The sequence below is a fragment of the Neodiprion pinetum genome, chromosome 3 (assembly GCF_021155775.2).
Source record: "Neodiprion pinetum isolate iyNeoPine1 chromosome 3, iyNeoPine1.2, whole genome shotgun sequence".
Classification (NCBI taxonomy): Eukaryota; Metazoa; Arthropoda; class Insecta; order Hymenoptera; family Diprionidae; genus Neodiprion; species Neodiprion pinetum.
The window spans coordinates 24,183,873-24,205,601 of NC_060234.1; the positions used below are offsets into that span (position 1 = coordinate 24,183,873).

A 21,729-nucleotide genomic window follows, 5' to 3' on the forward strand; every position below is an offset into this window, starting at 1 on the left:
TAGCCTTAGAATAGTCAAAGATTTATTTATAAAAATGTAATCATTACTAAAAATTTATCATGTCCTACAGAGGGACGCTAGAACAAAAGATAACAATTAAGAAATGACTAATAGTGTCGACGTTCAAGATCTTAACGATAGATTATAATCTTTAATTATACAAGATTTAATAAAATTCGTTGAAACTATAAGAAATTACATTAACGTTATAAATAATAATAAACCAATACTGTTGGAACGGATTTTGGTTTGTGGCCATTATTCTCATATTATATGCTGTCACACTTGCCTCCCACGCTAATCTTGCGTGAATTGTTACATTTAATATATGTACGAGCATTGACAATATTGGTATTTGAATTTCGATTTCTTGCAAAGTGAAAAACTCTTCGGTATAAAAAATACTCTAGACTAGACTGGTAACCGTAGGACATAAAGTTCCTGGAGTTTCATATCATATTTTACTTATTGTGGCAAATTGGATTTAACACATCAGGCATACTCGTCAATTGTCATAGATTCGAGAAATGCTCTGCTAAAAAATCCCTGAGTGTATAGCCATTTTGCGAATCAATGACGTCGCGATCTTTTGAAGCAAGTCGAAGCCAGCATTCGGAATTGTTGCTACATTGATCCAACATTTTAACGTTGAATAAAATGGTGCTTTGAAGCCCAACGTTCTAAATTTTGGTCAATAATGTAGAAGTGCAATACTTTTATAAAATTATTCATGTAAAACTGTACCGGATTATTCTCTTGACAAGAAGTTGCAACTGCCGACTTCAACCGGTATCTTCAGCGTCGTGTCTTCCGAAAATAACCCAATATCACGGTATATTACGATATTGGTGTGTTCTGCGGAGAGAAATGCTGTAATTAGTGATTGGACCGGCTGAAATGGTATACTCGTAGCTTCAACTTTTTCCGATCAATCCATTAACGACTCGGATGTGTATGAATTGTTTACGGGTCAGAGGTGGCCAATTTCTTACGGCTTACAATTGGACTCATTGCCTTATTAAAAGGATTACACCATCCTGTTAGCCTGAGATAGAAATTGAGAGAAGTGGATTTTTCGTAACGCACTGAATAACGTACTTGTCATTACAAAAGCACAGGGTTAGACGAAAGAAATGGCGATGCCTGCTATATTAAATGCCATTCCGGAGACTTTATACTAATTAAAAGTATCCTCAGACACGGTTTACAATTCGATAAGATGGCTTACTGTCAACGTAATTACTTTTAAAAAAAGAAGAATTTTTCTAGTATCATTTAAACAAAGTACTCTTAGGTCAACCGTCGTTTGATCCTGAAACGCTACTCATAGGATTTTGAGATCGCCAATTGCTCTAGCACATGAAATACTTCGCTAAATTTCTCAAACCCCCTGTACATGCATTATTTTTTACCGAATAATAGTATATTCAAAGATTAGATTGGGAAAACCATTTTACTCTAGAATCAGATAATATGAATTTTAATGACTTTAACAGGTATTTCGAATGTCGTCCGAAACATGGCCTCTTCGCTCCAATTCACAAAGTAAGTCGATCGCCGTCAAGCAAGAGATCGTCGACATGCATCGTGCATAAACCAACCGGAGCTGCATTGAACATGGCGCTGAGAAAGATGGGGTCCAGAGAGTCTTTGCTATCCACCTCTAGTATTTCCAGTACTCAAGCTAGTACCGTTTCTAAAAGTGCAGCAGCCTCAGCTAGGGTAAGAAATTCGATCCCGGAATAGAGAGTGACGCAAGGGTTGATCTGCTTGCTTTTTACACTTTTTTTGTAACTTTAATATCTCTTCATCCGTTACGTAGGTATATATACTCATTTACTCAGTCTGTGAGTATACTAATTCCTTCCGTAGAATCCGAAATTTCAGTGTTTCACGTATCCACAGATATATTTATGCCGGGCGTTTCAAGCCAAATTCACAAACCTCTCAACCTGACTCGAAACGGGTTTACGATCTTTTCTATGATTCTACCAATCCTCTGATTTTTCTTTTTTAGTATTTTTAAAACATGAAAAACGCCTACCTTTTAAAATTCTTGGGATATTCTCAACAATCCACGATTCCTTACACATTGTCTAAAGCAATGACCCGTAGTGGTTAGCTTTTTTTTTTTTTTTCGAAGTTAGGACACGTTTTCGAGATGCGTCACTTTTAAAGAATTCCAAAAAAATTGAAGAACTTTAGCCAAGGACCTTAAAAAGTCTTGCAGAAGTAATAAATTGCGTTTTCCGTGCGGTTAAAAAATGAAAATTCTGCTTTTCGCAGATTTTCAAGACTTTTTTTTTTTGAAATTTTTATGTAACGACAATTTTCATGTCTTAAGCATAGTAAAAAATGACAGTTGATGAAAAAAATGTCAAAAAACTTGGGGATACCATTTAACCTTAGTGTACTGAACAATTATAGAAAAAATCAGGAACGTTCAGAGCTAGCCGTTCGTGAAATTAAAATGCAGTGTCCCATATTTGTATTGGCTAAACTTTTTGGTGATGAAAAAATTTCGTGTGGTTGTTTTGTATAAATTAACAACTGAACACCACTTAGTTTTTTGTCCGTCTGAATCAATAATTTTATTTAAATTCTTATTGTTACTTCGGGGGACTGTAGTTACGTAGCATGTGTAGCAATAAGGTGGCAATTTAATACTGCATGATGAATTGTTTTGCAACTTCTGAACTTACAGAAACCCGGCATACGTACTTCAACACCTACAAGAAGCTCAGTGCAGGTGAGACCTTAATCAGGCCCTTGAGGCAGAATCATTGAGATTCGGCATAATTTTATAACATCATTTCAAGTGCAGCGTCAAATAATATATTTATTCGGATAATTGTGTAGTGATAAGAATCAAATCCAACATCTATCTTACCGATTCACTAAAAAGTACGGTGATTACTATGTAAAATCAACGAGGATTGAGTTTGCGGGACCATTTCAAAGGAATATCTTCTATTTTTTTTTCACAGCCTTGAGATATTCTCTGCGGTTAGAAACTTTGATGATCTGTGACACATTTCAAAAATCGCTAACAACCGTAGAGAAAGGCATGTGAGAAAGATATACGCTCTATGGTATACGTAATTTTGACCGTCTATTAAAGAACTTCTCGGGAAATATTGAGATTCGTGGAAGCTGTTTAAATTCTTGAAAAACACAATCCATATTTGTTTGATTTCTTCATTGGCATTAAATATTTTTTTTTCGTCTTTGGTAATGCTCAATTTTTCGCAAATGGAAAAACAGCACTTCCAGCTGCCAGTAGGTCTGTGCGGTATCGAAAATTTGATACGGATTTTCTGTATCGATTTTGTATTTTCAGTTTACCGAAATACCGCACATATTGTCTATTACCGAAATATTGTTCTGTCGATAAATATCGAAATACCTATAAAGTAACAAATTACCGGTAGAATCCAGAAATACCGAAAAACTGAAAATCGGAGAGCGTATAAAATTAGAAACTGTTGCACCTAAATATCGTACAGCCTTAATTACCAATAAATAGTACAAGCCTTCCGTCCTCTCAAGATCTCAATTAAAGTACCTGGTCACTGGTGTTTTGATGTATCAGGTTCCGTTATATAATTGATCGAAATGCATCGCACTTGGTGAAATACTTATATAAGTAAAAAATATTTGACACTTTTTACTGTAATTATTTGTGTTTAAAAGTAAATGGCGAATGCCAGATATACTTTTTTTTAAATTTGTTTGCCAGTATTTAGTGCTCTGCCTTATTGTCATCTGTACACTGAATTAATATTGTGTCGTGTTACTCTTGCATGTACTGACTATACATGTTTAATAAAACGTTATTGGTGTGTTTCTTTGTGATTCTCTAGGAAATGCATGTTATGTGGGTAAATTCAACGAAGTTGTAATTCTATTACACACAGGGTCAATAATTTCTTACCTTTCATAGGAAGACGAGTCTTACACTGCGGACAATGCCCTGTTTCAAAATTGTAGACCACGTAGACTGTTACAGATAGTGCAAATAGTGACAAACTACGAGTCCTTTTCTTATCCATCAATTGAACTGTTTCTATTCTTCAAGCGTCTACGATTGTATTGTGTATTAGAGAAACAAGATTCTTTTGTGAGCTGGTTTTCACGAGTTCAGTCTCTTCTATCATATACGCTATACGAGATTGCTCGTATATTTTTCTATCACAATTTGAGGGAAAAAGGTGTTCTAATTCCGGGGACAATAAAATTCGCTGACAAATCACGGAGAGGAAAAAATAACACGAACCTCCTTTATTCTCCCGATTTTCCCCGTTGGATTAAGACTGCTATATGTATACCTGAATTATGATATGAATCATTGAAAAACAACTTTACAGCGATACTATGATTTGTTTCTGTTTTTTTTTTTTTTATGCTTTTATCCGAATATCTGATGTATAAACATTCGCATTGACTTTCGGAAGAACTTAATCTTTTGCATATACGTACACCATAAACAAGCTTAATTGAAAACAAATTTTTCAGTCCATCAGTACGGAAAAGATTGATATGTGGTAAATTTATTTTCATTGTGTAAAAATTCTTTTTCCTTAGCTCCGCACCCATTTTTTGCATTTCTTCAGAGCTCGCCGTTGTTGGCTGCTGCTTTTTATTCTACTTCAGGAGTCTTCGTCGTCATTCAGAGTCGTACTCCAAGTCACATCAATAGCCATCTTGAAATCTAATGTCACAATTATATTGTTTGGATAAGTGCAATAAGCGGCTGTCGGTAATACGACAAATACACAGATTCATGGTTTACTTACAATTAGTTGATAGGCCGCTATTTATATTTAAGTAACTTCTGGACTATTATATCATTGATACTCTGAAAGTTTTCTAATGTTCAAGAGTGTACTCGTTTCCTCGGATACATGCAGCGGAGGTTTAGGCACAAGCCTAATGTTTTCCAACCTGAAAACAGCAGGAGCCAAAATGATGGCCCAACATCAGGAGTAATGCGACCAATGTTTTCGACTTGATATTAAAAATCTTAACCAAACCCTTATCCCTCGTAATTTTGAGAAAAATGTGCCATTACCGATTCCACAGTTGGGTCTGTAGCCACAAGAAGCTTCAGTAGATAAAAACGTGGAATTGCGATGGTTGCGTTGCAACCAAAACCAGGAGTCTCACAGTGACTTCAAATTGTAGAAGTTCGTAAATTATATGTATAAGATTGGGGAAATTTAAAGTCCCGTAATTAGAAGATTAGTTAAGAATTGTTGTGCGACTTATTTAGGTATCCCTGAGATAGTGTTTTGCGATGTAAATCTGCAGTGGTAATTAGACATAGCTGTTTCGTAGGCTATTTTACCTTACTGACTTCCGGTAGGTGCAGCCAAAAAACAGGGTGAGCCTTTGTCGTGCACTCCTGCTGAATTTTCTGTATAACAGCTATCGTTACCGGATGGAAAGGAAACATGGTCGATGAATTGCGATTGTGAAAAAAATGCAAGAAAAATAGCCCCTTCAAATTTTATCATGCGTGTCGAAATTAAAAAAAAAATATGATCCATAAAAATCTGTTCCAATCTAATTCCATCGGAGCCTTCGTAGTAAAATGTCGTTGTATTATGTATGAGGCTCAGCTAAGTGGAATTATGTAGAAAGAGCGTAAAGCTGGTGAGTAAACGAATAATATTTTCAAACATCGAGTTCCAAAGATTAGCGAATTCACGACATGTTGCGGAAAATCCAAACGAGAGTTTCATGTGTCATGTGTGATAAACGAAATGAACATCTCCGGAAACTCCAGAAAACCATAGAAATATATACATATTAACGTGACGAATCTTGACTAAAAGGCAAAAAATGGTCTGACCTGTTATGATGCCACAGTGATGCCTAATAGCATGATGAAGCACAAGATGTCTTTTGTTCGTCATACTGAAATCGACACGCAAGATACTAATTTTTCCGAACTTATAATAAATGAATTTACATCAAACACTAGCTGATTTTCGTATTGTCGGTGGATAAAAATTAAATAATTTTGGTGGTGATTCGTAATTTTCGATCTAGGCAAACATCTGAATGAAATACAGATCACGCTTCGGGATATTGAACCGTGTTCCATTCACAGAAATATGGGGAAATATAACAGCATACATTTCGAGACACAAACTATACGAGTAGGTGACATACCGAGATGGATTCATAGTATCAGTCCTTATGTAATAGCCGTATGTAGAGGCAGTGCTCACATAAGGCACAGATATAATTCACATAAGAATGCATAATGTTACGGAATGTTTGAACGCGTGTTATCAGTCGTTTATCAAATGATTGAGAATATTTTGTATCCTGGATATGCAGAAATATTCTTGTAAACAATTCTTGGGGATACTTTTCTTCGTGCAATCCAACATTGGTGCTAGTAAGACTCGATCAACACGCACGAGTAATCAAAATGCATAAAGCACAGAGAAAAGACGGAATTGTCGACACGAGTAGTGAAAAATACGATGAAACTCGTAATAGAGCCAACGAAATGCACATCTTCAATAGAAACTGAGAAACAGAGGTTTCCCCGAACTACATGAATAAAAAAAGAATACAGTTAACGCTATACCGAGCTCATTACTTTTGTACAAGGCTGTACTTTTCGGGAAAATAATACAATATAAAAATGATCTTGAGACATGTAGTAAACGAAAATAATTGCTTATTCCCATTGTAGTCACAGTGCACTGTCTCAAAAACATCAACGATAAGATACCGAAACTTTACTTTCAGTTTTTCTGGAATTTAAAATACGAAATGCCTTCGTACTACGCACATTTGCACATATTTCCCAGGTACTTTTCTACAATTCGACATTAAAATGTGCTGATGGTCTGAGGTATCGTGAAATTGAGCACATTAAGAGTTCCATGTGTCTCACTAGCAGCACGACTTGCGACTACCGGCTCAATTATGGCATCAATAATGACACATTTTTCAATAAATAAAGCACACAAAATTAGTGCTAGGAATCGTAATAACGACTATGAGGCAGAGCTATTTGGTAATTTTTGTTTGCCACCAGTGCAATAATTGTAGCATTTTATACAGTCGATTACTTCTAATTATAGGAAATGCTGAAAGACAAACAGATAGAGATCGAACATCTTCACAAGGAAAGAGATTTGGAACGCCAACGAGTAACCAGAGCTGCAAATCAAGCCGACCAAGCAGAGCATACAATTCTATTAATGAAACAGGAATATGAAAGGGTATATCATTTTATTGTTTACAAAAATTAACAGTCTACCCATTTCCACTGTAAAAAATGCGTAATTTTCAAATTGCGTAACTTCGCAAAACATGCACATAAAAAACTGCTTACAAAAGTATCTCGAAGGATGAACTGTCAGAGTAATTTTTTTTCACGTTTGAAAATACCTTTAACTTCAAATTCCACAAGTCAGAAATAGAAAAAAAATTACTCTGCCAATTGCAGCGCTTTCAAGTCAAAGTTCACTATGCAAATTTGACATGTGTCGCTTCAAAGCAGTCTAACTTTGGAAAAAAATGTTTGTAGACCAAATCTGCCAACAGCATCTTGGAACTGATGCTTCAAGCTTCAATATGCTTTTTCAAATAGTTATTTACATGTATGTTTGGTGATGTTGCGCAATTTCAAAACAACACATTTTTGTCAAGTGCATTGGGTAGTTTGTTCATTTTTTGCAGTGTAGAGCGATCCGCTGTCGAATATGCAGTCGCTACTCAAATTTGATGATTTATCATTAACTTTGACAAATAGTCGTAGACATGATCCCAAACCACATCACTTGATCCCTACCGTAGGGTAGAGTTTGTAGTTACTGCACCATCTTTGGCCATACTTGTCAGCTGTTTTGTTCGTTTTTATCACTGAAAATTTATTCAATCGTCGTGTTAATTACAAAAATATGCCCTACATAAGATACCAAATGTTACTTTTTAATACTCGATTGTCTGAAAATTAACGATACATCTACTGAAGTTGGCTTCAAGGAGTTAATTCAACATTACCGAACTGAATGAACAATCTATCGGAATATCTTCAATGGAATTCTATAAATTTCAGTATAGGGAAAACATGGAAAAGAAAATTCAAGATGCGGAGCAAGCGCTAGCCCAATTATTAGACGAAAAAAGTATACTAGTAACGCAACTGGACGAAGAGCGCAGGAAATGCGAAGATTTGTTGTTTCGGTTTGAAGAGGAATCAGTTGACAAAGATGCTATTCAGGTAAGAATTTCTATCATTAGCAACACTACACATAAAGAGACTCAATTACTTCACAGTATTTTTTCTTAATTTACCATCTCCTTAGTCTTCGTACCAGACTAGTTGAACTTTAATTTAATTAAAAAACCGATTTTTCTTGTATATTTTATAGTTTATTAACTTAATGTGACAAAATAAAAGTCCAAGATAGTTTTTGCTCCTCAATACGCGTGTTTATAAAATTTTCGTTTAACAGTCAGCTGTTTCCCCACATTGTTGCTATATTACCCTCGTGTCATAATATGAAACTATTATAAATAATTTACCTGTTATTTTTAGCAAGAAAAAACTACACAGAATGTGAGTATCCCAAGAATATTTTTCATTTTCTTTACAAGTATTTATAATGTTTTACATTCGTATTATTACCACAGCAGTCTTACCAATTAGTATAATACTAGCAGTTCTACCGGATATGGGGTATCTAACTATTTCAGTGTTTTTACTTATATCTTAATTCCCTTTACTCATATCATAAAATATATACTAAAATCATTCTTCAAAAAAGAACTGCACAGTAAGAAACAAACTCGAAGAAATGGGTTGAGTGGTTTGAGAGATTTTAGGACACATGCAAGAAACGGCAATTATGTAAATTATGTGTTGAAACATTAGTATTCAAAAATAAATACTTCTATTCTGAAAGCACTTTGAATTGAAGAGTTGATGCGTTTAAACGAAATTCAACCTGGCATAATTAAAAGTTATTTGTAAAAAGTATTTTGGGTTTTTAATTTCGGAGCCGAGAACCCCATTTAAAATTCAAACTGAAAATTTAAACAATCGCTCGATTCACTTCCACAGGGAAAACCTACAAAAACCCAGAGCAGTCGGGTGATTTTAAAAATATAATGGAAACACTGGAAAAGTTAGGAAATGTCAATCATGGTTAAGAAAAATATAAAGTAACCAATTATTCTAATTATGACTTGAAATAATCCTCAATTCGAAAGCAACCATCTGAAGAACAGATTTCGAATTATAAGCAGTATAAGTTAAATTGTTAATTTATCATAAAGCATTAATCACAACAATTTAATAAAGATTGAAAATTTTTATTCGTCATTTACGAAAGCAAATAGTGTCACATACGCCTGATCGAAGAAAAGGTTTGGGAAAAAGCACGTTCACTTCCATTAAATAAACTTTAAGATTTGGTATGTGACATTTCGGGGTCACCAATTATTTTTTACAAAATTGATGATTGCATTTGAATTTAAATGTAAATTTAAATTTAAACATATACACCCTAAATTCAAATACAGAAATCAGAAAATGCTTGGGAATTCAATGTTCATGCAAATCAAACACTTTTTGGTATACGCGATCGCCATATTGTATCCGCCTTGTAGAATTAGAAAATATTGTCCTTACATTTGGATTCACTGACCCCAAACACATAATGATACCAAGCGTCGATGATTTTTTGACTTCTATATTGAAAATTACCATCATCTATACGTACGTAAAAATCAGCAAGAAAATACTACCTTATTTGAATTGTGAATCTGTTGCACTATTAGGTATACCCTAGCATCGGCATAATATTTTTCATGTAATCCAGATGATTGTTCATTAGGTTACGAATTCTTTGAACGAAAACAAAATCAAAGAACTTGAGCTCAAACTTTCGGAAGAACGAGAAAGAGTCGTTCAACTGGAACAAGACAGCATTAAACTATTTGAAGCCGAAGAGGAATTGACAAAACTTCGCAGTGAATTGTCTTCTACTGTAGGACAAGATCAGAGTGCCTCAGAAGGTGAATATCAAATTCTTGGTTTGATTTGGTAATGTCTATGTATCGAATTTCTTCCAATTCATTTTTAAAGCATATTAGGGATGTGGATTCATTGAGAGACATTAATAATTAGACTAGAAGAATGACTGCAAATCTTTCAAATAGGTTTTTCTTTTCACTTTGCTTATTTTTCTGTGCACAGATGTGTTTCAAGCACTTCACTTTTAATAATCTACCACCCGATTGATAACTATTTTGATATTTTCTATACTGCATTGTTCTAGAACTGCAAAAGCTTGGGCAGCAATTAGAAGAAATGCAAAAGACTCTGCAGCTCAAGGAAAACGAAAAGAGCGACCTCATTGCAAGATATGAGGAACAAATAAAAACATTTCAGGCGCAGCTAACTGAACACGAAAAAAGTACTGCTTCGTTAACAGATTCTGAATCAACGTTGAAAAACGAATTGGAGCATGCTAAACAAAGTTTAGAAAGTAGGAATACGATAATTTCACAAATGAGTCAGAAATATGATAATGACATAGCGAAGTTAAAAGAAGACATACAACAATCTGTAATTACTATGGATAACATTACCAGGAATAATACATTGTCACAAGAAAGCTTGATTTCAAAGTATGAGAATATCGTATCTGAAAAGGATAATATAATCAAACAAAAAACTGAAGAGCTAGATACGGAAGTGAAACGAAATTTAGAAATGCAAAAGACGAATTTAGAACAATTAAAAAGTGATAACACAAAGCGCTTCGAAGAACTGTCAGATACCTTCAAAAGCCAGTTGACTGAAAAAGAGTTGAAGATTGTAAATATTACCTCACAGCTGGATGAGAAAAATAAAGAAATTGAGAAATTAATGACTGAAATGAAAATCTGTAATCAAAGTAGAGATTCGGAACTTCAAAAAGCCTTCTTAGAAATTGAAGGTAATTCAAAGATTACGTTGCTACAAAATTATTATGCATCTAATCAAATTCATATCGAAAGTCATATCAATATAGATACTCAAATCTAGTTTTATCAGATTTTACGACATCTTGAAATCCAAACCTATTTTAAAAATGTCAATATTGATCGGTAAAATGTGGGTATCATTTTAATTCATTTTTGTATATTGATTCATTTCAGATTTGAAGCAAAAGTTGAAGTCACTGGATGAAAATAATAATTATCTGAAAAATCAAATTCAAACCTTGGAGTTAAAAATCGAGGATGATAATAAAAAATTTGATTATGAAAAAAAAAAACTTGTTAGTACCGAAAATAATTGATTTTTATAGTACTGCAATGAACCCTCAAAAACACTTTTAGAAAGAGATAACGCAAAAACTACATGGCTTTTCATGCTGTCAAGTGAAATATTCGTAACAAACAGGAAAAATTAAACAAAACTCACATAGCTACTTTACTTTAAACAAATCTGTCTGTAGAACACGCATTGTTCTTGGTTGGTCAAATTGGAGTAATCGGTGTTGGTTGCAGTACTATTGAATTCAGTTGTATGTCAATAATTTAAGTATCATTTAAATAAATCCCATCCAGGAAATAGACATCGCAGATTTTAAAAGCTCATCGCTTGATACGTTGGCACAGTTAAAACAATTGAAGGAAGAGTTGAGTAACAAAGAAACAGAAATAAGTAATCTTAGTGAAAGTAACGTAAAAACAATTGAACAAATGGCGAAAGATATTGAAAATAAATTATCAGCAAAGGAAGAAATTATCCAGCAATTGAAACTAGAAACTGTAAACAAAACTAAAGAGATTGAAAACGCTCAACAGGAAATAACAGATCTCAAAGCTATTGTTCTACAGAAGACAACGGAAGTTGAACAATTTTCGAAAAAATGTACAGGTAAAAACTATTTCAACATAATATAGGGAATACTGCTTGTGTCAGAATATACAATATTCGAATTTATCCAATATTCATACAGTCTTTCTGTTGAAACCCACCGCTTCGACAGAGAAGGCAGTTCAATGTACTCACCAAATTTTTCAGAACTGGAGAACTCAATTTCGGCATCAGTGAATGGTAAGACTTTGCTTGAAACTGAGTTGCAATCTTTAACATCTACCAATGCTGAGTTGAACAGAAAGTTAATTACTTTGGAGGAAAAAAATTCTTTACTAGTTGAACAGAAAAAGAAACTGGTTTGTATGACATTATTACTTTTTTTCAATGACAAGCTTGGAAAATTCGTCCAGGAAAACAAAGATTGTCGTTTTCTTTACAGGAATTGGACATATGTAATTTAATAAGTTCCACGGCGAACTCGTCTGATCAACTTATAAAATATAACGAAGATCTCAGACAAAAGGAACAAGAGTTGGACGAAGTGCGCGATAAAGTCGGCCAAATTCAAAATTCTCTCGAATCTGTTCAAAATACTCTGAAGTCAACTGAGCAAGATTTAGAAAAGTCACAACTATTGAATAAAGAATTTAACTCGAAGGTTGATGAAGTACAAGGTTTGCTTATGTCGGAGAAAAAAATAAACACTGATCTCACACTGCAACTTGGTTCCTTGAAAAATCGAGAACGTGAACTGGTTGAAACTGTTGATAAAGGTAAAGATCTAAGTTTGGAAATAGAAAAAAAAACAAATCAAGTTACTGAATTGAATACTCAACTTGGTTTTCGTGATCAAGAAATTGGAGAATTAAAGGACAGATGTAAAGAATTACAAAAATTACATGATGAAACTATTGAAAATACTAATAAAGAAAAAATTATTAGTGAAAATCTTATAAAAGACTTGAAAGTGAGGGTTGAAGAATTTTCACAGGAACTTAAAACTTTGCAGCAGTCGAAACAAAAATTAGAAAATGAACTAAATGGAAGAGAACAGTCTATTGAAGAAATAGTCCAGAAACTTAATTCTGAAGTGAATTCTAAAGAAAACTTGAATAAACTATTCTTAGAAGCAACTTCACAGCTTAACTTGAGTGAAAAGAAAATGAAAGCGATGCAAGAAGAAATAGATATTCGTGACGATAACTTGACGTCTATGAATGTCAAGTACAACCATGGTCTAACACAAATAGCTTTATTGAAATCTGCAAACGATAATTCTGCTTCAGAAGCACAAATGAAACTGGTGACTATGGAAAAACAATTAGCTAATATTACAACTGAACATGAGACTGTAACTAAATCTCTTGCTGAAATAACTCAGCTCCATGGTGAATTGAATACTAAGTTAGCAGATGCGACAGAGAATAACAAAATTCTTACTACCAAAGTTACCGATACTGAAACTCAATTGAAATCCGAAAAAGATCTTGTTTCAGAATTAAATAATAAAATTATTGCCTTTGAAGAAAAAAGCGCACAGTCTGTAAGGGAATTAGCCAAACTCAATGAAGAGCTTAAAATTGAGAAACAAAATTCGAATTCTGCGTTAGAAGAGAAGCGTGTATTGCAAGATGCAATAAAGGTACTACAAGAACAGTTACTTGCTATGCAAAATGATTTATCTGTTAAAAAATCTGCTGAGGTAGAATTGATAGCCAAATTAGAGAATTCAACCAAAGCACAGGAAAAATCTTGCCAAGATATCGAAGTTGCAAAGGAAACCGAAATAAAGAATTTAAAGAGTAATCTTGATAAAGTGGCGTTACAAAATGCCGAGTTGATAAAAAATATGAATTCTCTAAAAGCGACAATAACTCAAAAAGATACTGAATTCAGCATTATGAAAAAGTCTCTTGACGAGCTCAACGCACAAGTCAAGCATGCTGAAAAAACTGAATGTGAGCAGACAAAGACCATTGAAGAATATCAAATGAAGCTCACAACTCAACAATTGGAACTGGATAATACTAACAAGCAGAATCTCAACTTGCGACAAACTAAAGAGTCCTTAGAAACTCTATTGCAGGAAAAGGAGCAAAGCATAAGTGCTATAAAAGAATCCTTGAACAAAGATATCCAAGACAAATCAAACGCCAAAGAACTTACTCACCAGTTGAATCTCGTACATGCAGAGGTGAACCAGTTGAAGGAAACCGAATCTAATTTGTATGTACTATACATGATATATTAAAATTGTATTAATATTATGTTTTAACTACATTTGCACTGCACGGATTAATATGGTCAAGATTTCTTTTTATTGGTAAACTTTTAGTAACCTCTTCCGACATATTTCACGTAATTTTCAGAAAAAAAGAATTAGCAGAGGTCAATAAGAAATGGGTTGAAGCCAAAGAAGCCCTCAAACTAGCTGGTCAAAATCAGAAAAATCTTAAAGACGTAAGTAGTATCAAATGTGGAGCACTAAATATGTACATTAAGCACTTTTCGCCTGTAATTTGAATTTGGGTATGGTTGAGATGAGTTTGTAAATGCCTAGATAAAGAAGGTTTTTACGTCAAAAATGCACATGTTTCATCAATTTTGTTACCAAATAGTTGTACATGAAGTATTCATTGAATATAACGCATATAAAGCATGTATATATAAAGCATAACGAATATATAATAAGAAACAAGAATACTACAATTGTAATCGGGAGCTTATTGTTAGATATTAATGCATCAATCAAAACCGCTTAAAAATTATGGTAAAAAATGTAGTAAATTCATTCGATCGCACTCTAAGATGGCTCATTTTATTCAGAAAACTATTTTCCCAAAATTCTGGCGTGCAGTTGGGTTACTGTTGGGGTACAATTGGGTCTTGTTTGGCGATCTGGATACACAAATTGCTGTTTCCATTTTTGAATTTGATCAAAGTTAATCCCAAGTTTGCATAGAAGACTTAAGTCTATATTACAGAGCATAATAGAACACCAGTGGCAAAACCCCAATAATCTCGGCAAACACAAACCCAATCAGTATCCAACAGCAACTCAATTGCAGATCAGCAGTAACCGAATGGCAATATAACTATAACCGATCAAAACTCAACTATGACCATATTTGAACCCACAATAGACACCATTACTACAGATATTTATTTATACTGAATTCCTCATTGCTTCCTTAAACAGGTTGAAGTCATCCCAAGTAATCAGTCTATTCATCCTGCAGGGGGCGACGTGAGTAAGAACAAGAAGATCATTGGTATGTTTTTCATCTCTTTGCATACAAATCCTTTCAGCAAATGCACAGCAATTCACAGCCTATAATTAATCCTATGCTGGATGGAATAGCACAATTATGAAAAGCAGAATTGCAAACCGGGACAAGCTTACTCTTCTCAGTAAATCAAATTGGAAAACCGTATAGTGCTACAAGGAAATGACATAATTTAAAAATTTTCCCATTCTATACTAACAGTGCTTCTAAATTCTCTCCTCATGAATTTCTAACAGCTATTATCCCAGCTGCCTTCTTTACTTCCAATTGTTTTGTCACACAGTTTGTTTCGAGAAAATTTTTACAGAGTCTGGAAATATTTCGTGAATATAAGGGTTCCATTGCGCCATTCCATCTCCTATGAGTTGAAACCCGTAATGACTCATTTTTACTATCAGGTAATGACGTTGATATGGACAAGTTATTAGAGGAACATGAATTGGCTCAAGGACAAATAGATTTCCTAAACTCAGTTATCATAGACATGAAGAAAAAAAATGATGCTCTGACATGCAAAGTGGAAGTTCTAGAAATGGGTATCCCTCCAAGCGAAGCAGACGATTACAATTTGTGAGTTCATTTTTTTCGTGAAACGACTTTTTGTAAATTTAGTAATACAGATTAAACCTTCTGGTAAAAATTATTGCACTTTGATCTTCATTTGTCGACTTATATTTTAAGAAAACTATTTCGTTGTTGTTGTTTTAAGATGGTATTAAATTATAGCTATTGTACTGTACGAATCACCGATTATACTGTACCGCAAATCCAAATGATGTTTTTTTTTCTTAACTCAAAATCATCCAAGCTTGCAAAGTATTTGTATTTTCTTGTAGGATTTCCATCAACTCGAGAATGGCGGCACCTCGTATGTACTGTGATATCTGTGATCAATTTGATTTACACGACACAGAGGACTGTCCTCGTCAAGCACAAGACTCACCTGAGCCAGAAACGTCACAAAGAACTCCAAAGAAGCAACCGGGTGAAAGACCATACTGCGATGTTTGTGAGGGTTAGTGTTTGCCAAGAAAATTTATCAATACATACTTATTAGGCCACCACAGATGTGCCTAACTGGCCCACTTGGAAAATCATGCTTTGGCAATAATGATTTAATGTAAACTAACCGAAACTAATATAGCCGCTTCAGGTTGTTGGACCATGAAAAAATGCAGACATGTGTTTTTGCATTGCACAAGATTCCATGTCTTTAAATCTTTCAAACTATTCGCTAATAAATAATTGAACAGGTTTGGTACACATCTATAATACGGCACAAAATCAAACTATTCTGCATGACAAGGAGTAGTCAGGAAGTCGTTTTTTTTTAAATTTAGCATACAAGAGTAACCGCGGTATTCACGAACAGCTGTTAAATATTTAACGGGCTTAATTGTATAACGGACCGTTATAATCATTTGTTTTCATTGTTGTTATCTTATAAAACTTATAACGAGCGTAAATTTGACAGTCAACATCAATAAAAACACAAGATTATAACTGGCCGTTATAAAATTACGTATAACGAATGTTCGTGAATGCCGCGGTAAATGTTTTATGTTCGTTCTAGAACAAAGTAGCATCCACTCCGCAATTTACTCATCTTTGAAGAAATTGAATTGCATCACAGATAAGTATTTGTAAAAACAAATAAAAAAGTGATGTGATTCGCTTTTCGGACTGGTAAGGTAGGTCAACGACTCAGCATTGACATCAATCAGATGTGTTATCGGATAGGCCATTAACCGTAGAACACATGTGCAGGTTCGTAAACAACCCCAGCCGACTTTCAAACTGCGCTCCTAGCTTTTGCCTTTGCGCTACTGCAGTCGAATTAGTTATACAATTCCTTCTTCAATTTATTATTACTAATTATATACTATTTTTCAAATAAAAGAACTTAAAAATATATGAAAAACCCTTACAAACACTTTTTAACTTCCCGTTTCTCTGTTATCAGAGAAAAAAAGGAAGTTATTGCAATCACCCCGAAAATAAAAAGTTGAGTATTCTCCAGATCTCAACGTGCGTGTGCGTGTGTGCGTGCATGTGTTGTGTCTTGTGAATGTACTCATGTATGTATGGGATCAATTTTTTTTTTGTCCGACGATATCTCGAGAATGAGTAACCGAATTTGAATAGTTTTAGTCTCCATCGACGCGGCTTTTCCAAATTTAGAACTGATTAGACTTCCGCTTTGATCGGTTCAGTACTTTTTCAATTATTTAAATGACGAAATTCCAAAAAATCAAATAGACCTGATGATATCTTGAGAATGGACAAATGGATTTGAATGAAAATTGATACCGTGAGGTTTCTCGCGTCGCTAATATAATGTAATATAATGTCAGATTTGCAAAATTTAAATTTGGCGTATTCAATAAGCAAAAAAAAACTAAAAAGATTTGGATTTTGATGAAAATTGGTACTCCTCGGATTGTTGGGTGGTATTACAAAATTTGTAATAGTGAATCCATTATAGTGGCTCAAAATAAAAAAAAATCGTCATACTTTCATGTTTATGTATATTCGAAAGCTTTAAAAGCCTTAATCACGAATCTGAATTTGTTGTTTGAAATTCAAATTGGATATTGTTCTTTTTTTTTCTCTATAAACTTGGATCCTGCAGTGTGAAAACGGGCAGTTTGAGGGCTGGTTCATAGCCAGTCTAAAAGCCGTTTTTTACGATTGTATCGATATTTTCGTATTTCCGTATTTTTCCCATTTTGAAATGCCGAAATAAATATACTTTTTCAACGGGGTATAGGAACAGTAATTGTTTCCTGACAGTCTGATATATTTTCTTCAAAATCGCGTTTAAAATTTGGAAAACTGTTGATTACAAAAAAAGATATGAGATTTTGTTTGAAAACTGACGTTTTTTGCCATTTTTTTTAACACCATTTGGTAGTTGATTGGATTTTTCACCAACTAAACTTGATTGAAATTAAATTTGCTCTTTACTATTCGTTTCTTTATTAAAAAATGAAATATTTATATTATTATAAGTCCCATTATTGCTTTTATAACGTTTTTACGAACAAGAAACGCGTGCGGTCGTTATCGACCCCGCTCACGAGAGTTAGAAGGTACAAAAAAGATTCATGTGTTCTAGGGTTAATATTGATGTGATCTCATTTGCTTAGGCATGTCAATGGTTGAATAATCATGTGTCGCTTTGATATAACGTTGACTGGACTTTGTATTGAAAAAAATAGTCATTATCATGTCCTCTTTTTATGTTGATCTTGATCGAGGTCAATCTCTTAGGTAGCTTAGCTTAAATATTCTCTGTGCTCTACCAGAAAGGAGTAAATTTTGCAACAGATATTAATTTATTTAGAGAACAATAGTATAGTTTTATCCGGAACAAACATAAAATATCTATTGACAAGCATCATATGAAAATATGTATCATCTGATTATGAAAGATAGATAACTGAAGTTCCTAGCAGTATTTTCGAGACCCCTCGAATAACATAGATAAAGAAAGTTCACTACGAGTATCCTTAGATACTTTGACGAAAGCACTGTATCTGCCTCACTATTTTCATTGAATGTTGTATAGAACTGTATCCAAAGGTTGATACTTCAATCACATATTGCACCACGATTGCTTCACTGTTATACTTTAATTCAATTAAGACTAGCTTAATACTTTGAAACAATTAACGTCAGAATATAATCAGATAAAGAATCATTAATTAATACACCAAACATTTGATTATGATTTTCAGTGTTTGGACATGATACGACTAACTGTGAGGACGAAGAAACCTTTTAATGGTCAAAAACAACTTTTGATATGCAACTGTCTTGCCTGCAAGAAGATGGATATGTTGAGTTTTCAGATTATATTTTTGTAACGATAATCCTATACATAAGAATAACTTAAGTAGTTGTTGTTTAATTGTCTGTTGAAATGTGATGTTTTTTCAATAACTTGCTTTCGGAGACTTGCCACATTTATGGTCAACTTCTCAAGAAGTTGCAAACTAATTGTAGTGAATTTTATTTGAGCCATCAGGCCAGTGCAACCTCTCTGGTCGATATGGCATAGGGCAAATCAAATCTGGTAATTTTCAAGCGTGGAATTCGAAACCTGAAATTTGTGCTCAAATTGAAAAACGCATCAACAATTCAACAATGGGTATCCCAAATAAAGAGTAAAAAATTGCTTTTTTGAGCAGGCAATACGTCCTGCATATTTCCTAACTATCTCGGTGCACCCTTTCAAATTTAGATGGCCTAATCAAACTGTTTTAGGAAAATATGGAAGAGAATGTATATTTGGAATAGTAGATCTAACTGAAAGACTAAGTCGTGTTTCTGTGTTGCAAAGTAATTATCTAAAATTTGGAAGATTCTAAACATACATTCTATTCATGTAGACCTATTTTTATTCATCCTGAGGACAGCTGCTGATCTACTGATTCTCCTTGGCTGTTTCCTCTGGCTTAAATTTTGTTTAAAACCGTTTTATAGTTAAATATTGTAAGCAATATTTCTAGATACTTAAGAGGGGTTAAATATTTATATTTATTCATGTATCGATTTGTATAATTTAATTTATATGATCATAATATTTATTGACTCACTAATAAATTTGAGATGCAAGTTTCATTCAAGATTTTATTCATTTGGACACTTGATAGTTTTGTACCAGCTATATTTTCAAGCTTTTAGTTTTTCTGTTGAGATAGCTCGTAAACATTGCGCAAGAGACGAAAGAGATATTTTTTAACACCTTATTGCTGTTGTTATTTTTAAGTGGTGACCACTGGGTGCTTAGTCCTGTTGGATCATTGTGCCCGAGCTCGTTACGGCAACTTAGAGTATAGGAAACGATGTGAGACCAGCCAGCTTCGCAAATTAAAGCCACCTGCCCACCCCTATTTCCTCGATTTCTTTTCCAGAAGAGAGTCTCCGGCTCCTTGCCTGCCATAAGGCAGCCTTCCTAACTAGAATGCCACTGTGTCCTGGCACCCATAGGACGCTCATGCGATTTTCTCGTGCCAACTGTGTAAAGTGACGCAGACCCATACCAGCATTGATCTTACAACATATATACCACAGCTAAGCAACTTTGACAGTGCCCCATTTAAACAAAAAAAATAATCCAACTATATAAAACACCAATGTAAAATAAATAGAGTATCTAATTTTTATTCAAATATGTAATCACAGCATAGTTCCTGTATAAATTTATTTATCCATTAAAAAAAATCTGTGGCCATATAAGACACGTCTTAAACTTTTTTACAATAAAAATATTAGAACAATAATAATTTTTCATCAGTTTTACATTCTCTCTTTTAAAAAGTTTTAGTTTTTAGTTTACAATCAGGTATTATAAACCAAGAGAAAATGAAACATATGCGATTATAAACTTCATATATATGAAGCATATATCAGAATCACATAAATTTAATTATCCTTGCCTTGGTTTTTGCAAAAGTGGAAACGATCTTCTTTAAATAAATTGTTTCAGCTATTTCTTGTTCTATCGACAAAGTTGTCTTCGCTGCGTCGACTCAACGGTCGCAAATATTGAAAAAGCACGTTGATATCAGTGTCAAATCATTGCCTGAAACTGGCTGGGAAGGAAATAAATGCTGTGAAAGCAGTGAAGTTCCAAATACTAGAAATCAGAGAGACACTGCGAGAAATTTATAGAACCTCGCAAGTGAAAGATGCAAAGTTGACGTCAGAACCGAGAGGCCTCTGGATCGCTATTAAATCACTGTCCTTTCTCATTCGATTGGTAGTATGGTACGACATACTGCAAGTGATCAACAAAATCGGTAAGACCTTACAATGCCCCAAAGTTGATTTACATACCACAATGATCATGATCGATGATGCTCTCTTTCAATTACAAGGCTTCCGAGAATCCGGTTTTGAAAGATGCATTCCGCTAAAGAGATCGTTGAACAGTTGGACATTTTGCAAACTTTATCAAAATCACGTACCCCATGAACCAGACGAGTTTTCAATTATCAATCTCAATGAGATGAACGACCAAGCGATCCAATGACATGATCGGAAAATCAATTTTTCATTTTCAAAACTGAAGCTTATAGAAACTTATTTGCGGTCCACTACATGCCAAGACCTGTTGAATGACTCAGCTGCAATGACAATTAATTAAATATTAATTAAGATTTTGCAAACAAAAAATCTCGCAGTTGTATTTTCAATTTTGAGTAATTCAAAAATTTTTGTTAGGGTGCCCGATTTCCAAGGCTCACACGGAAACTACCGTGAGCCAGCGCCAGCGCTGGGGGAAGGCATTTTCTGGAGTCACCTGACGGTACAGATTTTAACTCCATTGAGCTCAGATGAGCAAAGCCGCGTTACGGTAATCCTGTAAACATTAGATCGTGTTGTACGTAAGTACCTTACGGTTTTCACCCGGCCGTTGACACCACAGCGATATATGTATACAATAGAGCGTAAGCAACGGCGTAAGCGTCTGGTGAACAGATTTGAATCGGTTCTCTAAAGGACAGGAGATAATAATTCTCCCGCCCTCTCAGTCACTCTACTCACAGCATGAGGGGGGGGGAGGACTGCTAAGCAGGCGCGTGC

General features: G+C 34.2%; 1 protein-coding gene across 7 annotated transcripts in view; it reads left to right on the forward strand.

Annotated features, from left to right (window-relative positions):
• CLIP-190 (Cytoplasmic linker protein 190) overlaps positions 1-19,761 on the forward strand; it is a 47,289-nt gene extending 27,528 nt beyond the window's left edge. For 6 of the 7 annotated variants that reach the window (XM_046618879.2, XM_046618881.2, XM_046618878.2 and 3 more), the window contains 16 exons: positions 1,497-1,722; positions 2,705-2,749; positions 7,107-7,247; positions 8,087-8,251; positions 8,570-8,590; positions 9,870-10,050; positions 10,314-10,976; positions 11,179-11,300; positions 11,593-11,905; positions 12,053-12,204; positions 12,288-14,074; positions 14,218-14,308; positions 15,048-15,120; positions 15,534-15,705; positions 15,972-16,150; positions 18,876-19,761. In XM_046618879.2, the coding sequence (XP_046474835.1) occupies positions 1,497-1,722; positions 2,705-2,749; positions 7,107-7,247; positions 8,087-8,251; positions 8,570-8,590; positions 9,870-10,050; positions 10,314-10,976; positions 11,179-11,300; positions 11,593-11,905; positions 12,053-12,204; positions 12,288-14,074; positions 14,218-14,308; positions 15,048-15,120; positions 15,534-15,705; positions 15,972-16,150; positions 18,876-18,922 (4,378 nt within the window). In that variant the 3' untranslated portion in view covers positions 18,923-19,761. The remainder of the gene's footprint in view (positions 1-1,496; positions 1,723-2,704; positions 2,750-7,106; positions 7,248-8,086; positions 8,252-8,569; positions 8,591-9,869; positions 10,051-10,313; positions 10,977-11,178; positions 11,301-11,592; positions 11,906-12,052; positions 12,205-12,287; positions 14,075-14,217; positions 14,309-15,047; positions 15,121-15,533; positions 15,706-15,971; positions 16,151-18,875) is intronic. The other variant, XM_046618880.2, reaches the window with a different exon arrangement.
• Positions 19,762-21,729: the final 1,968 nt, after the last annotated feature.